General features: G+C 38.8%; 1 protein-coding gene across 2 annotated transcripts in view; it reads right to left on the minus strand.

The window, feature by feature from the left end:
* Positions 1 to 19,646, minus strand: part of zgc:172282 (leucine-rich repeat and fibronectin type III domain-containing protein 1-like protein) — a 103,381-nt gene that overhangs the window by 24,219 nt on the left and 59,516 nt on the right. For both annotated transcript variants that reach the window (XM_057351564.1, XM_057351565.1), the window contains one exon: positions 17,341 to 18,731. In XM_057351564.1, coding sequence (XP_057207547.1) covers positions 17,341 to 18,719 — 1,379 coding nt within the window. In that variant the 5' untranslated portion in view covers positions 18,720 to 18,731. The remainder of the gene's footprint in view (positions 1 to 17,340; positions 18,732 to 19,646) is intronic.

Raw genomic sequence — 19,646 nt, forward strand, 5'->3', positions numbered from 1 at the left:
CGGACCTCAGAGCACCACCCGCGCTGGTGTGAGTTAGTGCCGTCTCTGAGCTAATGTGGTGTAAAGTGAGCTGGACCTAATGAAGCGTGGCTGAACGGGAGCCGACAGACTCAGGATGGCATCAAGGAGTGGGCAGAGAAAATGAGATACAGCTGAATTGTGTTATATTAATCTAGAAGGGCAACGTCTCTGACCTGAACCGTCTCATTTGCATATAAAGGAACAGGTCATCCAAAAATGAAAATGCAGTAGACGGTAAAACACAAAAGGAGATGTTAGGCAGAATGCTTAGGGACTATAGTTGCCATTTACTTTCAGTGTATGGTTAAAATACAAAAACATAAACATTTAATAGTTCAACATTTTTCCATTTGGTGTCCCTAGAAAATGCGTTTTTGTCTACAAAAAGCTGAATAAAGGAGGATGAGCTCACGGTGGCATAATTTTAATTTTGGGTCTTTGCTTGTTTAATAGTCTCTATTAGGGGCGTCACAATTTACCGGTAATGTCAATAACCGTGATATCAAAAACCAGGATTATTAATATCATGTAAATTCTACTGGTATGACAATGTTGTAAATAATTGACTCAAAATAGAATAGCATTATTTGTTCATTCATCAGACGTGTGTGCCTGGACTGCAGGTAACTTCCGTACTGTGTTTGTTTGTCGGTGTTATAATATAACTACTCATACCTTATTTAATTTATGTTATTATTAATTTATTTTCTTATTTTATTGTATAATAATTGTATTAAATAAAGAATTTGTTGAATGCGTCGTGTAACTTTGTCGCATTTAAAGAAACCGTATGGTACATTGACATCTAGCGGTTGAGCTTGGTATCAGAGTCTAAATTCAAAATATTGGAGAGACAAGTTTAGCCATGTAACGGTTCTTCTCGGTTTCTTTTGCTTGTTATCAGAAATAATCTACAGGCACTCTATTGTTTGTGAATGTGTACCGGAAGTTAAGGGCAGTCCACAAATGTGTGCATGCGCAGTAACGTTTGTTTATGTTGTTGCTTTGAAACCGTCAATAATAACAGTATGTTTATCCCTGTATGCAAACCATTCACATAAAATGTGATCAGTCGCGTGATATTTTCAGCTAAAGGGGTTTGCCCAAACAATGCAGAGTGAAGGTTATGCCAAACGGTATTGCTAGCCAAGCAACTGCCATTGAGATGAATGGGAACCAAGTTTTTTTTTTTTTGACTTAAAAAGAGCTTTCAAACCAAGAGTAAATACAGCACTTTATCATCATAGATGCCTTCCTTAACCATATGTGTCCTTACAAACATTTGTCTGTTGGCTGTATCTTCACATTTGTGTTCAGTGTAATATTTATCGCTATTCATGCACAAAAGCAAACAACCACACCACACCGGTGGCCCAAACAACCTGAGGTTTGTTCCTTATTGTGTCATTAAGCATATTTATATCTCACCTCACTCCCTTAATTGAACATTAAACATGCGTATTTACAGGATTCTCCCTCTCGAAGTAAGAATCGAATGGGTTCTTTTTCCTATCAGCCATGGATATTTGAGCTAGTTATAATTGGAAGAAATATACAATTGGAAAAGACACCGAACAGGGGGGTAGAGAACAGAGGCAGTCACACCGCTGTGTCTCATCTTTCTGTGTAAACGCCGTGGGCGATCAGGCAGCTCTGGGAAGAATCCCCACAATTAAATCGGTACATGCTTAAAAAGTCCTGCTGAGTGCTTGCTGCATTTCTGAATGCTATCTCCTTCTCAGGGAGCTCAGGGGATGAAACGGTTTCGCTGTAACTGCCTGACAGACCAGAGCAGGGGAGTGTTGAACGGTGCTTCGCAACAGCATCTAAAATCGCTTTCTCTCAATGCCAGTGTTATGTATAGATAGAGGTTTTGTAGCAAAGCCGGATTCTGACAATCGCAGACCTTGAGAGGCGACGCTATACCATTTTTATAAATCTGTCATGGCGATAGCTATAATTTCATAGAGATAGTGAAAATGGCCTATCGGATCTGGGTCAAGATCAAACGTTTGACAAACCGGCCTCTTTCACAAGACACTCTGATAATCCATCAGTTCAGGAGGGAGAGAAGATTCAGAGTCACCTTGAACGTTTCCATCTCCAAGTTGTCCAAAAAATGCTTTGTCCACTTCAAAACATCCACTGGCTATACTTTTACTGCAGCTTCAGAAATGAAGTGTGAATGAGAGAGAGAGAGAGAGAGAGAGAGAGAGAGAGAGAGAGAGAGAGAGAGAGAGCAAAAGGCTTAGAACAGATAGCATAGCACAGTCTCATAAATCTCTCCTTCGAAGGATCGACTGATTTGATAAACGGGGAAAAATATGGTAGCGCTAGTCACTTCTTCAAATCTGCCTGGTTTCACTGTAAGCGCAGGGTCTTTAAGTAGCTCTAGATGGAGATGGTCTGGCTTAGAAAATGCTTTTTATTGCATTAAAGTGAAACCTCAGTCACATAGCAAAAGGGTTTGCTGGGTGGCTTAAGGGAATGTGTGTATACATTACAACGGATACATTTTTGGCCTGCATGGCCTGTTCTTTTGATCACTGAACTGTGGTATGGATTTGCGCATTGGTATCAAAACCTCTGTGAGGCAGAGAAGAGTGATTCTAAAATGGACCACACTGTCGAAAATCCATTAAAGTTGTAGCTGTGTTTTGGAACATGATAACCGAGTTGGTCAAACTGATCATTAATGCAAGATGGTCAGTAGAAGTTGACCGTGTTCTGAAAACCATATTTTTCTGATCTAATCTATACAAGTTTGAACCAGCTAAGACCAGCAGGAAACCAGCTACTATGTTCTAAAACCCAACCATCTTCAAGGGATAGTTCACCCCAAAATGAAAATTCTGTCATCATTTAGTTACTTGTCATTTCAAACCTGTATGACTTTATTTCTTCTGCAAAACACAGAAGAAGATATTTTGAAGGATGTTGGTAATCGAACAATGGCTGTACCTATTCACTTCTATTGTATGGACACAAAACCAATGCAAGTCAATGGGTCCCGCTGCTGTTCGTTATCAACATTCTTCAAAATATGTTCTTTTGTGCTCTCCAAAAGAAAGAAAGCCATACAGGTTTGAAATGACAAGAGGATGAGTTAGTAAATAATGACAAAAAATTCATTTTTGAACTATCCATTTAAGGTGGATTTTCATGCATGACGTGAATTAGTTCAAAATACATCCTCTAGTAAGACCCAATATCCTGATAGAAATCCCCAGTGTCGCACCCAACTAATCCATGCTAATTACACCCCCACAAGGAAAATTAATTTTATGCTTCATTTAGAACAACTGTGCTAAGAAGGATGAGAAAAAAAGCAAAAACAGAGCTAAGAAAACTTTCTCCAACAGAAATCAATCTCCAATAGAAGGACGTTGCAGCAAAAATGGAAAATAGAAAGCAATTTACCGTTAGAACATTTTACACGCAAAGATTATCAGACGGCTGAGTATTCAAGAAAACAACATGGTTTCAGGCAAGGAGTCTTGTTTTCTCATATCCCTGATTCTGAGTTTTTTTGTTTTGCTAGATTGGCATCTACCTGTTGTCAGCTGTCATTAAAATCACTATCAATGCCGATGTTTTATCTGTTGGGCTGTGGCATGTCATTTTAATAAAAGCGTGCAGTCTCGCTCTGATACGGGGAGGGGGGCATGGTGACGTCCATAATTAAAAATTGATCCGGGACGCTGCAGGAATGATGAAATTGAAGAAGTAGAAAGGTTCAAAATGCAAACTCAACATTTTGACAGCCTTCATTATTAGTTGACACATAAGGGCGTATGCATTACCCCTTTGTGCTAATTCACAGTTACTGAATATTCACATTTTCTAACAACACTGCTTTGTGAGGAAAGTATGAGTAGTTGCCCATGAAAACTCGCCACCACTATGCTTGGCGAGGGTACTGGCGAAAGTCAAAAGAGGCCACCCCCTAAACCTCTATTATATTCTAAGCTTTAGATATTTCCAGCATTGTATTGTCCACCAGGCATAGATCTGAAATTGTATTACGGAAAAGCAAAAGAACACCTTTCTTTAACAATCCACATGATTTAAATCATTAAAGTAATTATTTGTGTTTGTAAATTAGATAACACTTTGGGTTGAGGTTTCTTCAAGTCCTTTACCCTAAATCTGAGCAAAATGTATGCGATTTTGACTAACATTAACGTCTGATATGCCACTGACTAGATCCTAGATAACATCCCATAAAGTGTGCTTGGACTGTAAAGTAGCAACACAAACTGACAATTGTATTATCACCTTACTAGATCACTGTCAAGTTGCCAATACACCAACCCAAAATGGATTGTGATTTGTAAAGCAGACCGTAATCTAGACTGCCTTTAATCTACACGGATAATGAATAGCCTTTCGTACCAAGCCGTACATCATTAAGCATGAAATGGTACCACACCTCCATAGCAACGGCAGCATCTGAACCTGAAGAAAGTTGCTTATTACGGCCAACGCGTGGGCTGCATGCTCTCCTCCACTGTAGTCTGGAGTTGCCCTTGCTGCTAGACATTTTAATCAGCTCATCAGTCATTCATGATGGAGGATGCATTAGCCCTTCACTGCCTCCCAGTTCACACATTAACCATCTGCTAATCAGGACTGATTGAGCAGAGCTACTCTTACACCTACCCAGGGAAAAGTGCGTGTGACACATAAGTACCCCCTTCAATCTCAGTCATCAGCAGTACGTGGGCTGTTTGTTTACATGTACGACAAGCAAGTTACAACAAGTATTGACCACGGCCAAATGCATCATGGGAAGATTACGTGGTCACTGGTCCTCTGCTAGCAGCTTTACATGACTCAACATTCTTTTCTTGGTCTTTTCCGTCACATCCATCTTTCAAAACTGCTTAGAAATGGAAAGAAGGTACGGTATTGGTTCTCATGTTTCATTAAAGGGAAAGTTCCCCCCAAAATTACAATTCTTTCATCGTTCATTCACCCTCGTGTCATTCCAAACCTGTTTGACTTTGACAACACTAGGCACCGTTGATTTCCACTGTATGAACACAACACCACTGAAACTTTCCTAAAAATATCTTCTTTTGTGTTCCATCTATCCCTTTAAAACAATGGATTTGAATGTGTATAATGTGTTTTGAGAACCTTTAAGTTAGCATTATGGTACCCTAGGAGACTGCACCCAAAACTGTGAGAACCACTGCCTTAGGCTTTAATATGGCTTACTGTAAAAGCACAATATATAGTCTGCTAGTGTGGTATAATGCCTGGCTGATTTAACAGACAAATTAAAGGAGCCATGTTAATCTTCTTTGGTAATCCCTGTTCTTAGCCAACAGTACGCTACAAATCTGATCTGGACACAGTACTGACATGCATTAGCCAACTAAGAACAGTATCAGAATTGGTCTGCTCTTTTGCAGTTGAGTTAACATCCATGTGTTTAAGTACCAGAATCATTCACTTATTCTAGAAAACAAATCTTAGGTAATGATTTCTTTATTTTTTAAATGATTGTTTTTGTCCCAAGTTACCTGTATCAGCTAGAATGTATCTGATTCCATTAACCATGTACTGAAAGGGATAACTAAAAAATAATTCTGTCATTATTTATTCACCCTCATTTCATTCCAAACCTGTATGTTGACCCTCATTGACTTTCAATGTATGGACAAAAAACCGCTGACACATTTCTTAAAATATCTTATTTTGTGTTCCACAGAAAAAAGAAGGGTGAATAAATGATAACAACACTTACATAAAAAATTAACTATAAGTAAACTATTCAAAACTTTCCATTACCAGTCCAGTCGCATCCCAACCCATCCCCAATATCAGTAATATTGGCTTAACCAGTGGCATGAGTTTGGGCTGGGACGATCTGTATGCCCAACAGATGATATATAATTGTGTTCAGAAAACTTTGAAAATAGTCATTATTTTGTTTACATTTCACAAGGCAAAACTTCAACTTCATCTTCACATTCCCTGTTGAAAAAAACAGGATATGCTGGGTTAGGTATATTTTGATGCTGGTTTGACCAGCTTAAACCAGCTATGGACCAGCACATGACCAGCTAAGGACCAGCACATGACCAGCTTAAACCAGCACATTACCAGTTTAAACCAACACAAACCAGCATCAAAACATACCAAACCAGCATACATGCTGTTTTTTTCAACACGGTTATGAAAGACAATGATCTTTACTTGTAGCTTTCCTGTAGTTCAGTGGTAAGAGCATGGCACTAGCAATGCCAAGGTCATGGGTTTGATCCCAGGGATTGCACATACTCCGAAACAAATGTACAGTATAATGTAATGTATGTCGCTTTGGATAAAAGCGTCTGCCAAATGCATAAATGTATGTACTTGATCATCAGACCTTGATGAACCCTTCTATACAGCCTTCATACAGCCAGATGCATAAATGTTGCACACTAATACAACTGAGCCTATACACATGTGATCGCTGCAGGTGTTCATAATTAATATTGATGTAGCAAATAGGACATCTGGGTTCAGTCAAATACCAGCATTACTTTTAAATAGACAGGCTGGTAAAATGTTAACATTAACTTGTTATTGGTAGTCTCAAGAAAATTGAAGCACGATATACTGTACATACATCTAGGTGGAAAAGAATGTGCATAGTTGGGGTATTTTTTAGCGCAAAAAAGTGATCATGCCGCTGTGGAACACAGGGGGGTATGAGGCAGGCAGGTTCAGCAACCATCTGTCCTGCTGTTTGAATAACAAGCATATCCACCGTTTCATCCAAAGGCGCAATTTACATTGCCAGCTTTTAAAGCACACGCTAACACGGATCTAATTAAGATTTCAGAGAAGCTCTGGACTTTGCTTTTGCCTGCCTGTGAAGTGGATAATTGCTGGTTTTCTTTAAAAGCATCTGCTGGGGGCCTGGAGAAAATATAAATCCTTAATTTCGCTGCGCTGTTTTAATATTCATTAAGAAAGCGATTAGCGGAATGCTAAGAGTAAAACCTTTATGACGTTTACAGCACTAATTGAAAGTAACATCGCCGCTAACTTTGCTACGTTTCTCTGTAGCTGTGTAGCATGACAGTACAGTAAAAGGTTATTTTTGGAAGGTGCAGTGAAGTACTTTCAGGCTACCCATTTGTTCGGAAAACAATGCCATTGATAGTTTACAAACTACTGCTTAACTAAAGCGGGATGAAGTAACAGGAGTTTGGAGCGACATGAGGGTTGGTAGGCCTAAGTGAAGATGTCAGTCAGTTGGACTAAATTTGGATGAAGTATTTAATTTTAGCTATAAATATGAGTACACAGAGTACATTTCAAAAGGTTATTAATATCACAAAACGGAAATCATACATCATACATTCATTCTGCAGTTTTGCCGTAAAAACGCCAAAGTGCACAGTCGCATATTTATGAAGGGCTGCTTTTTAGCACCAAGATGAGCTTATTTTCAGCAGTGTCTAACACAACGCTTTATTTAAAGATCTTTACTAAAGGAACACAGCTGTGCTCTCTTCCTCTTCAAACTAAAACACTAGGCGAATAAAAGTATTACCCTCACAAGATTTACTTTGAAGACAAAGGCAGACACATGCTTCTGCTGCTCTGAGCATTCTCGTGCCACAATGAAAAATTAAACCTGATCCTAATTTGTACTTGCTGATAGATGTGCATAGTATCTCTCTAGCAGACATATCTATGAGGCAAGCAACTTAATCAATGCTTTGACGGTTTTCAATGACAATTAAAGCACGTTTTCATTATTCTTCCATCAAGTTTAATTAGTCACGCTTACAATGACTGTACCATCGTACAAAATACGTCAAAGCTACAATGAATGACGCAAACAATGAGTACGTATGAGGGGCCGTACAAGCCGAAATTCATTCTAGCACTCTCACACACTCACATTCTCCTCTCACACACTCACATTCTCCTTTCACACACGTACATNATAAATGTGTGCGTAAAAATATATGAATATAAGAGAAAAACGTTAGAATGTGCGCGTTAAAATATGTGAGCACAAGAGGAAAAATGTATTGTGTGAAGAGAATGTGAGTGTGAAAGGAGAAAAAGTATGTGTGTGAGAGGAAAAATGTACGTGTGTGAAGGGAAAATGTATGTGGAGAGGAAAATGTAGTGTGTGAGAGGAAAATGTACGTGTGTGAGAGGGAAAATGTACGTGTGTGAGAGGGAAAATGTAGTGTGTGAAAGGGAAGAATGTGAGTGTGTGAGAGGAAATGTAGTGTGTGAGAGGAAAATGTACGTGTGTGAGAGGGAAAAATGTACGTGTGTGAGAGGGAAAATGTACGTGTGTGAAAGGAGAATGTGAGTGTGAAAGGAGAAAAATGTATGTGTGTGAGAGGAAAAATTACGTGTGCGAAAGGAGAATGTGAGTGTGTGTGAAAGGAGAATGTAGTGTGTGAGAGGAAAAATGTATGTGTGTGAGAGGAAAAATGTACGTGTGTGAGAGGAAAAATGTACGTGTGTGAGAGGAAAAATGTACGTGTGTGAGAGGAAAATGTACGTGTGTGAGATGGAAAAATGTACGTGTGTGAGAGGAAAAATGTATATGTGTGAAAGGAGAATGTGAGTGTGTGAGAGGAGAATGTGAGTGTGTGAGAGGGAAAATGTATGTGTGTGAGAGGGAAAATGTGAGTGTGTGAAAGGAGAATGTGAGTGTGTGAGAGGGAAAATGTATGGACCAGCACATGACCAGCTTAAACCAGCACATTACCAGTTTAAACCAACACAAACCAGCATCAAAACATACCAAACCAGCATACATGCTGTTTTTTTCAACACGGTTATGAAAGACAATGATCTTTACTTGTAGCTTTCCTGTAGTTCAGTGGTAAGAGCATGGCACTAGCAATGCCAAGGTCATGGGTTTGATCCCAGGGATTGCACATACTCCGAAACAAATGTACAGTATAATGTAATGTATGTCGCTTTGGATAAAAGCGTCTGCCAAATGCATAAATGTATGTACTTGATCATCAGACCTTGATGAACCCTTCTATACAGCCTTCATACAGCCAGATGCATAAATGTTGCACACTAATACAACTGAGCCTATACACATGTGATCGCTGCAGGTGTTCATAATTAATATTGATGTAGCAAATAGGACATCTGGGTTCAGTCAAATACCAGCATTACTTTTAAATAGACAGGCTGGTAAAATGTTAACATTAACTTGTTATTGGTAGTCTCAAGAAAATTGAAGCACGATATACTGTACATACATCTAGGTGGAAAAGAATGTGCATAGTTGGGGTATTTTTTAGCGCAAAAAAGTGATCATGCCGCTGTGGAACACAGGGGGGTATGAGGCAGGCAGGTTCAGCAACCATCTGTCCTGCTGTTTGAATAACAAGCATATCCACCGTTTCATCCAAAGGCGCAATTTACATTGCCAGCTTTTAAAGCACACGCTAACACGGATCTAATTAAGATTTCAGAGAAGCTCTGGACTTTGCTTTTGCCTGCCTGTGAAGTGGATAATTGCTGGTTTTCTTTAAAAGCATCTGCTGGGGGCCTGGAGAAAATATAAATCCTTAATTTCGCTGCGCTGTTTTAATATTCATTAAGAAAGCGATTAGCGGAATGCTAAGAGTAAAACCTTTATGACGTTTACAGCACTAATTGAAAGTAACATCGCCGCTAACTTTGCTACGTTTCTCTGTAGCTGTGTAGCATGACAGTACAGTAAAAGGTTATTTTTGGAAGGTGCAGTGAAGTACTTTCAGGCTACCCATTTGTTCGGAAAACAATGCCATTGATAGTTTACAAACTACTGCTTAACTAAAGCGGGATGAAGTAACAGGAGTTTGGAGCGACATGAGGGTTGGTAGGCCTAAGTGAAGATGTCAGTCAGTTGGACTAAATTTGGATGAAGTATTTAATTTTAGCTATAAATATGAGTACACAGAGTACATTTCAAAAGGTTATTAATATCACAAAACGGAAATCATACATCATACATTCATTCTGCAGTTTTGCCGTAAAAACGCCAAAGTGCACAGTCGCATATTTATGAAGGGCTGCTTTTTAGCACCAAGATGAGCTTATTTTCAGCAGTGTCTAACACAACGCTTTATTTAAAGATCTTTACTAAAGGAACACAGCTGTGCTCTCTTCCTCTTCAAACTAAAACACTCGGCGAATAAAAGTATTACCCTCACAAGATTTACTTTGAAGACAAAGGCAGACACATGCTTCTGCTGCTCTGAGCATTCTCGTGCCACAATGAAAAATTAAACCTGATCCTAATTTGTACTTGCTGATAGATGTGCATAGTATCTCTCTAGCAGACATATCTATGAGGCAAGCAACTTAATCAATGCTTTGACGGTTTTCAATGACAATTAAAGCACGTTTTCATTATTCTTCCATCAAGTTTAATTAGTCACGCTTACAATGACTGTACCATCGTACAAAATACGTCAAAGCTACAATGAATGACGCAAACAATGAGTACGACTTGAATTTCCTCACTGACTGTTTTCAGAAACAGGGGTATTTAAAGGAACAGTAGACCCCAAATGTGTTTTTTTGTCAGTGTGAGTAGAGTTTAAAAGTCTTAAAAAGCTGAAATCCTTAACTTCTGCCTCACTAGCGCCATCTCTGTTCAAAACATAAAATTGGAGGTTACTTTAGTACTTATCTTAAATGACTTTGACACTTTCTATGGATTCCAACCAAACAGCTTAAATTATAACTATCATGAGCCTACTGTTGTGAATAGGGGTGATTTTTATGTACTTGCTCAATACATGATTTTTGTTTATTTATAACAAAAAAATCGATTGAAATTTTTAAGGTCCAGTGTGTAATTTTTTGGAGGATCTATTGACAGAATGCAATATAATATATATAACTATGTCTTCAGAGGTGTATAAAGACCTTACACAATGAAGCGTTATGTTCTTATGACTTTAGAATGAGCTATTTCTATCTGCACCGCGGGTCCACTTACATGGAATTCACAATGTTGTTTCTACAGTAGCCCTAAACAGACAAACTGCTCTTGTGTCTATAACACAATTGTTATGCAGGAGCAGGGTAAACTGGGTTTGAAATGATATGATGGTGAATAAATAAGGCAGCGGCTATTTACACTAAGTGAAAATTCCGACAGATGCTACAGTATTTACATTAAGTTTAGATAGCAATAGGTTATGTTAACACTAAGTGAAAATAGCAGCATTTCTTAGCGATATGCTATTTACACTAACTGAAAATAGCTGTATTTTCTTTGGATTAAGTAGAAATAATAGTTAGATGCTATTGGTACTTATACATAGTGGCAGATAACGTTTTATAACTATTAAATACTATAACTATTAGATAACTATTTGCACCTCAGTATTGTTGTGCATTATACCACGGGGCTGTTGAATGCTTCAATCTGATTGGTTGACAAACGTTCTATGGGTATGCATTAACTTTCAGTAAATGCACACCTATGAAGGTGTTCCAGGTCTGCCGACCGCATTACAGTTCCATATCACTTTCTGTTTAAACAACAGAAAGGTTATAGTGTAGCCTACAGGCCATCACCGCAGCACCCTGCTCTTGATCTGACGTTTATAATGTCAAACTTTACTGTTAATGGAAACGTGTGAACTTTCGTTTTAATAAACAAAGCATTTCAAAAACAATATAGAAATACTTAAATACTGAAATCGAATAAATAAAATAACTAAATAGAAAAACAAAATTCATTAATAAACCCTGATAGCCTACTGGTTCGTTATCCTCTTCGTGCTGCTTACAACTGATATATATATTTTAATATTCAAATATATTTTGATAGACCTACTCTTTCAAAAGTTTGCGTGATATTTTTACTGCTGATGGTAGAAACAATACGAGGAATATCACTTTTGCTTTTTTGTCACATTACTGCAAACACGCAGCAGGTGTGCACATGCGGTCTCTAGCTCGCTCTCTCACACACACACACACCACGTAGCAGTGGCTCAAGCTTCCGAGTCCGTTCGCACTAACGGACGCTTGAAATGAGATGCGCAAGAAAGTAGTCCTACCATCAAGAGCATTTTAAAGACGATAACATGACAAACGTTGAAATTAAACATTTGAACAATGTCCTGTAGTGTGGTAACCATGGTATAAGAGGAATAATTGACTCCGATCATTCAATTATTTGAAAGTTAATGCACACGCTTTGCATCTTGCCTGCATTACCAGCTCAGGGTGTGTATTAACTTTCGAATAATTGAACGGCCTGTCATCAATTATTCCCGACTTATCCAATAATAACAGAGTGTAAATCATTATATTTATAAAAATTATTAAAATAATGGCAACTTATATAGATATTAAAGCCCTACACCTACATCTAACCTTTAAGAATAAAAAATGAATTTTAAATCTTAAATCAATTTTATTGAAAACAAATGCCTTTATGATCTGTAATGTGATAGAAAAAGGTAGAGGTGTTTTTTCAGAGAGAGGTGGATTAGAACCCGGTCTCTAGTGCATAAGCTATACAGACCTCACACCTTACGCCACTGGAGTCTCTGTTTGAAATGGCGTCGTTCTTACACTTTCTATATTCCAATCACATATTGGTGGGCGGAGCTAGTGCAAATAGTTTCTGCCAACAAGGCTGGCTATTTGTACTCAGTGTAAACAGACACTCCGAATAAATAATGACAGATTTCCCATGTTTGGGTGTACTGTCCCTTTGAATGTATAAGCAGACATGCAGTGTTATACTGACAATCTCATAAGCAGTCTTTCATTTTGGGACGAAATGCATACGAAAGTGTTCTGGTTAAGAGTGTGCTTTTCTTTCACGACTCTCTATCCTCAGGTACATCCCCTGGTGAAAGGAAAGTAAAAACCTATTTTGATATGTCTGTCTCCATTGGTCTGTTCTCTTGGATAGGCTGTCTGAGGTGTTAGAATGAGCTGACAGTGGTACATTGACTTCCCGTGACATCCAGTCAGAGGGAAGTGTGGCCAATATCACTGAAAATACACCACAAGTGCCTGTCCAGATCCTGCAAAGACCTGGAGCTCACCAACTGTGCAAAACGCCCTTTATACAGTTGCATGAGTACATTGGCTTTTGTGTTACAACATGGTACAATCTACATGGTCCTAGGCTGGAAAAGCCTATTGATAGATATTTGGTTTGAAGGTCAAAGAAGATGAGAAGAAAAAGCAACGGAATGCCAGTTTTAGAATAATTCGTAATGCTTTAATGCGCATTAGGTTTAGCAAGTTGGAAGGCTTCTTGCGTTGACCCAGTTTCACAGAGTTTTACATTCACTCTTAATCATTCTGAAGCCGTGTGCAGTGTGTGTGTGTGCAATGTTTGCAATGTCATTTGAACCTAGGGCTCAGGGTCTGGTTCATTAACATGTGCCAGTAACCCTGCTGATAGATTCGCAACTGCACCATTCTGCAGCAAAAAAGCATCTCTCTTCATCGCCAGCCATTCACAAGTGTATTCTGACAAAACTACATTTTTTTTTGAGCAAAACATACAGAACGCTTTTGTCAGAGGTCTAGTGTCTTTGCTTAATTCAGAGGGCGCTCGAATGTTGATTGGCAGGCTCGAAAATCACATGTTGAATGAAATCTTTTTTTAAATGTTTTATTATTGTGTTTGATAAAAATAAGTTTTTAAAAATTCTGGAAAAAAAAGTTCTCTGGACAATTAACTGTAACTGCATTGGGGACTGGGTTAATAAAACAAACGAGCCATTTACAGGTATTTACAAAAACATTTAATATACAATTTTTGGTTTTGTAATATTGTGTAATTATCTTTTATTGTTCATTCTTTTGCAATGGTTTCGCTTTCTAGAATGTAGACCTTCTGTATATTTACTACAGGCTTAACGTCATATTTCTTTTCACAAGAGGACTTATGATTTAGGATTAATAACGTGATGGCGATTTATTTATCTAAGCATTTGGTCGCTGCTTCATGTTAGCAAATTTAAGATTACTGGATTGTGCTACAGAAAGCATAGTTTAAACATGGTACACGTAGTTAAACTGTGTATAAATGGCAATCAGTCTTGCCAAAAACAGGGTTAATGCTCTTTTACAATAATAAAACCAGGGTTCATTTCCTTAAGGGAGAAACTTAATTTATTATTTCCTTCAAGAAGATTTGCATCACTCGCTGTGTTGATCTGATTAATTTGCTGAACTCCTGCACTTGTGCAGACTGACATACACTTTACTAACACGGATTGATATAGCTTTGTCTGGTTCTGCCCATATGGCTGTCTATCAGAACAGGCTGCACTTCCATTTCTCGCCACAGATGTACATTGGAAAACATGGGGCGCTGTTGTGCTCGGGACGGCCAAGGGTGTTTCTGCCCTGCCTACAGTTCATTACATTGCTAACCCATCTACGGAGGCCAAGCGATATATTCGTCTCATTTTACCACTTAAAATAACAAAGAAGCCCTGAAAATATTTGTAGAATAATTCAGAACACATTTATGAGTTAACAGTCTTGCTAGATTCAGTTTATATAGAGCTCTATATTTCTGAGGATCTATATTTTGGAGAGGCGCTGACCCACATGCCCATACAGACGAGCCGCAGCTGGTCACGGCTCAGGTGATTGGCTCAAATACATCCATGTCCAAAACTGAGGGCATGTGAACAGGGGGAAGCAGACTGCATGCTACCAGGGGGTGCTGAGCTAGCTGAACAGCTGTCATTGGGATTGATGTGAATGCTAACAAATCGCTTTCTACAGTTAAACCTGTGTCATTTTAAAGCATGAGTAGATTTTAAAGAAAATAGACATGTTGAAAGTATGAAGAAAATGTTGAAGTATGTCTACCCACCTTTGATACAAGTCAGTGTAATGGACAGTAGCCCTTTTCACACAGTCTTTACTGGTAAATTACTGTTAAAGGGATAGGCTACTCCACCCAAAAATGAAAATTCTGTCATGAATTACTTACCCTCAAGTAGTTTCAAACCTGTATAAATGTCTTTGTTCTGTTGAACCCAAAGAAAGATATTAAGAAGAATGTTAGCAAATGAGATTTCTGAGGTAGTTAAAAAATGGTAGTCAAAGGTGCCCCGAAACTGTTTGTTTTCCTAAATTCTTCTAAATATCTTCTTTTGTGTTTAACAGAACTCAAAAATATATACAATATTTTTTTCTACAATGGTAGTGAATGGTGCCCCAGAAATCGCAATTGCTAACATTCATCCAACAACATTCATCCTTCAACAGAACAAAGAAATCTATACAGATTTGGAACAACTTGAGGATAAGTAATTCATGACAGAATTTTCATTTTTGGGTGGACTATCCTTTTAAGAAGTCATGTGTGAACACAAGCTTTCAAAAATACTGGCAAATCAGTGATATGATGTTATGTGTGAATTGCCGGTATGAACATATACAACAGGGGTCTTTAACTACTCTTCCAAAAGTATAATTAGGATGCGGGACAGTTTTTTTTTTACCACGGCATCATTTATTTTATTTCATTTATTGTATTTTGTTCCTTTTATACTTTTTATGTTGCTGTTACTTATAGGTCATATATTAAAACATACACACAAATATTGCATCCAGTATTTGTGCCTTTTCGTGATATTTAATTAAAATGGATATTGTCTTTTTAATTGTATTTTATATTCCTTAGTTTACACAAACATGAAATTGCTGTTAATTTACTCATTCCCAGTCCCTCAGTCCTTCCAAGATGTGGGTGGCATTGTTTTTTCAAGAAGTTATTTATGAAGATATTTGATTGAATTAATGAAAGTCAAATTAATAAAAGTAAAAAACTAATGCATTCCGCACAAAATTAATCCTTGCCGCTTGATGTTAAACTGGCGTCTTATAAAGCGAATCAATTGATCAGTGCAAGAAACTGAACGCTATTATCATATAGGCTATTATCCCATCTTTGGGTGAAATTCGAGTCGGATTCATGTGCCCCACACACGTGGCTGTGGATTGCCAATTACGTTGTATATAACATTAAGTTTCTTGGACAGACCGATCAAATCGCTTCATAAGACGTCAATCATTATGAGCCTCGGGAATTACCGTTTTGGACTTTCAAAGATGTGGCGTCTCAGGACGAGCATTTGCACACCATTCTTAAAGTCTCTCCACTTATTTGATATGACAAGGTGCGCCAGGTAAAGATGATTTGTAGGCTGCATTTGGCCCGCGGGCCGCCAGATGAAATAGATGAAAAGCCATTGCTTGTGTGAATAGCACATGTGTTCACAAAAAAAGTTGCTCTGGTAATTTTATAGTATTACACAAAAAAAACTTAACTTAAAATTTAAGACTTAAGATTTAAGTTAAATCAAATTGCCTTCATATGTCATTTGAACTTAAATTATATAATAAGACTTAAAAATAGTCTAGATACATTTAGTGTAACTTCTATTTATAAGTTATATTACTTATGCGAAATACAACTTTTGATTGTTTCAAGTTTGATATCATTAAAGTTCAGATGACTTGTAAAGCCAGTCTAATTTAATGTCAAAAGGCCCCCAACTTTTGAACTGCAGGTTTTAAGTTGATTTTTACAGTGTACTGTGTGAAAATGCATAAAAAAACGTAACTTTCAGTCATTTAATATTTTTTTCCACACAAATTTGTTCGATTTTATTGCCATTGATGTAACCATTACTACCCAAGGTTTGTGAGGTGGATGCTAATTCTCCATTGTCCCCAACGTCCAGACTAATTAAACACACCAGACGGCTGAGAATGAGAAGATACTGTATCACAATGGCTCTGGATTCTAAATATTAGCAAAGACAAATTAGCCTGGTTTGTGTCCACCTCTCCCAGCACATATTTTGCCTCAGTCTTTCATGTGAAGAAAATCATCTGTTAGCCTGACTATAGAGTCATCTTTGATATGTCTGTCTTCTATCATGAATGGGATTTCAAAACTCCAAAGAACATTGTGCACCAACACTTTGAATTTTGGATATCCCACAGCTTTAGAAAAGTGCTCAGGGAAAATCTGGCCCATAAACAGTGCAACTTCTGACAGATGAAGCAAAGATTTCCTCTTTTATCATGACAGAGGCATCCAGCAGTGCTAAACAGCTAAAGTTTCGGCTGTCAGTGTTTTAATTCTGAAAGCTGAGCTGAAGCATAAGGGAATGTGAAAAAATGTATTGTTACATTTAACAGTAAATTGAATGGCAATAAATAAGAGCAATGCTCAGACCTGGTCCAAACGTGATGTGTGTTGGCAGAACCAAATACTATAGCTGTTAGATTTTCAATTCATAAAATATTTTCTAATCTTACCTGTATACCAAGGTGTCATCAGATGAACTGTTGTACTGAATCTGATACATCCTGATTCCAGGAACATGTTGTTGTGAAGGCCACCTGATGAGTGCAGAATTTGCTGTGAGCTCAGCAAGTACCACCTTCCTCTCTTGAGTCCTGGTCTCATTGTTAGCGGATGAAGTCGACTTAGCAGAGGTTAGAATATCAGATGGCCCTGGATCAGGTTCTCGGATACGGTTAGTGCTGTTAGCTAAGTGAGGAAGTGGATTGACCACCAGTTCCACCGTTCCCGTGGACTCCCCTGCGGCATTAGACGCAATGCAGGTGAAGACTCCCGTGTCCTTGAGGGAGGTGATATTGATCTCTAAGCTCCCATTGCTAAAGCTCAAAGTACGAGAGGTGTTCGAGATTAGACGACCCTCCGGAGAGATCCAGTGTACATCGGGGTCTGGGTCCCCATTGGCTTTGCATTTCAGGCTGGTGGGCTGGCCCTCCATGGCAAAGGTTTTGGGAGATTTCCTTGTAATCACAGGAGGGTCGCAGATAAACTCCTCCTCTGGGATGGTCCAGAAATACTTGGCTGTGAGATCGGGAGGAGACGCGCAGGTCTCCAAATCATCCTCTCGCGTCAGCCTCCTCAACCAAAGCAGTTCGCAGTTACAATGAAGGGGGTTCCCTCCGAAACTCAAGACAAGGGAAGAAAGGGGCGATCCTTTTGACTTGGCATAAACTGGTATCCTTAGAAACAAAGGGTCAGGGGGGATTTTCTTTAGCTTATTGGATGTCATATCCAGACGGGCTAGTTTGTGCAAGTTGGAGAAGACTCCTAGTGGGACGTGCTCTATGAGATTATGGTCCATGTTGAGAGTGTTCACATTGGTGAGGCGTCCTATAGTTTCCCAAGGTATTTCCACCAGGTTATTGTACGAGAGATCCAAGTCCTCCAGAGTCCCCAAAAAGTCATTGAAAGCATGCAGCGAGATGTTGTGCAGTTGATTGTTGGCTAGGATGAGGTGTCTCAGATTGTTGAGACCCCGGAAGTGGTCGTCGGTAACGACGCTCAGGCGGTTGCTGTCCAGGTGCAGCGCCCGCAGCTTCTTCAGGTCGGCGAAAGTGTAAGGCATGATCTGGCTGATGGTATTGCGGGAGAGCGTCAGGTGCAGGAGGCTGGTCATGTTTGCGAAGTCCCGCCTCCTCACCGCCGTGATGAAGTTCTCCGTGAGGCGCAGCTCCACCGTACGCCGATCAATGACCATTGGCACAAAAAGCAGCCCTGTCTTGGCGCAGAGGATGGCCAGAGATGGCGACAGGTTCTGGCACATGCAACGTTTGGGGCACAGCTGCCCCGATGCAGACACAGCCAGCACCAGCAGGGAGAAGATCAGCCGCTCCATCTCTCTGGGTAACTGCAAGACAAGCAAAAAAGTCACTCTTAACTTGTATGACCTTGACCTTTGTAGTGAAAAATAGTGCTAAGCATTATTAATATGAATGATTAGCAGACACATATATGAAGACACTTACAGTGCATTTAAGCTATACATTTGTTCAGTATGATATTTGTGGTGCTAATGCAATGCTCTACCTAGGGAGCGCTACAGAAACTTTTTTTTAAAGTTGAGGTTATTTATCTTAGCTGGGTAAATACACTGATGTCAAAATGGTAATTACTGTACCATGGTAAAAGACAAATATGGCTGCATACTAATCCACCAAGTACTGTATGTTTGGGGATGATGTAAGGTAACAGAAATATGCAAGCGCCTCAATCTTTGCTTGAAGGAATAGTTCACACAATGACATGAAAAGTTTGCCATTATTTTCAAACCTGTATACTTTCCTTATGCATTTATATTTGTTGAAATAAAACTGTCTTTTGATCATTTTATACAGACAATGTTCATTCTGTCAAGCAACACCATAAAACTAGTCCTTATGATTCATGTTCCACGTCTTCTGAAGTCAGTCTATAGTTGTGGGTGTGGAACAGAACAGATCTCGTCTATGGTGTCATTTAAAAGTATGACGCAAACCAGGATCAGTAAAAATGAGGTTTTGTATTTTTGGGTGAATAACATTAAATCCCCATCTACACTGCAAGAACACAGTGTCTTTAAATATACAGCATGTGTTTTTGACGCATGCTGTTCTCTGGGGCAAAAATAGAAATATCAGAGACGGTACAAAACAATTCTCACAAATTCAATTACCGTACCATGCCCTCCTCTACATCACAATATAACCAATTTAAAAGTCACAGATAAAGCTCTCAGTGAAATATGCGTCCTTTCATGAAATCAGTGCATCTCAGCAGGTCTTAA

Source organism: Triplophysa rosa, linkage group LG14, assembly GCF_024868665.1.
Source record: "Triplophysa rosa linkage group LG14, Trosa_1v2, whole genome shotgun sequence".
NCBI classification, from domain to species: Eukaryota; Metazoa; Chordata; class Actinopteri; order Cypriniformes; family Nemacheilidae; genus Triplophysa; species Triplophysa rosa.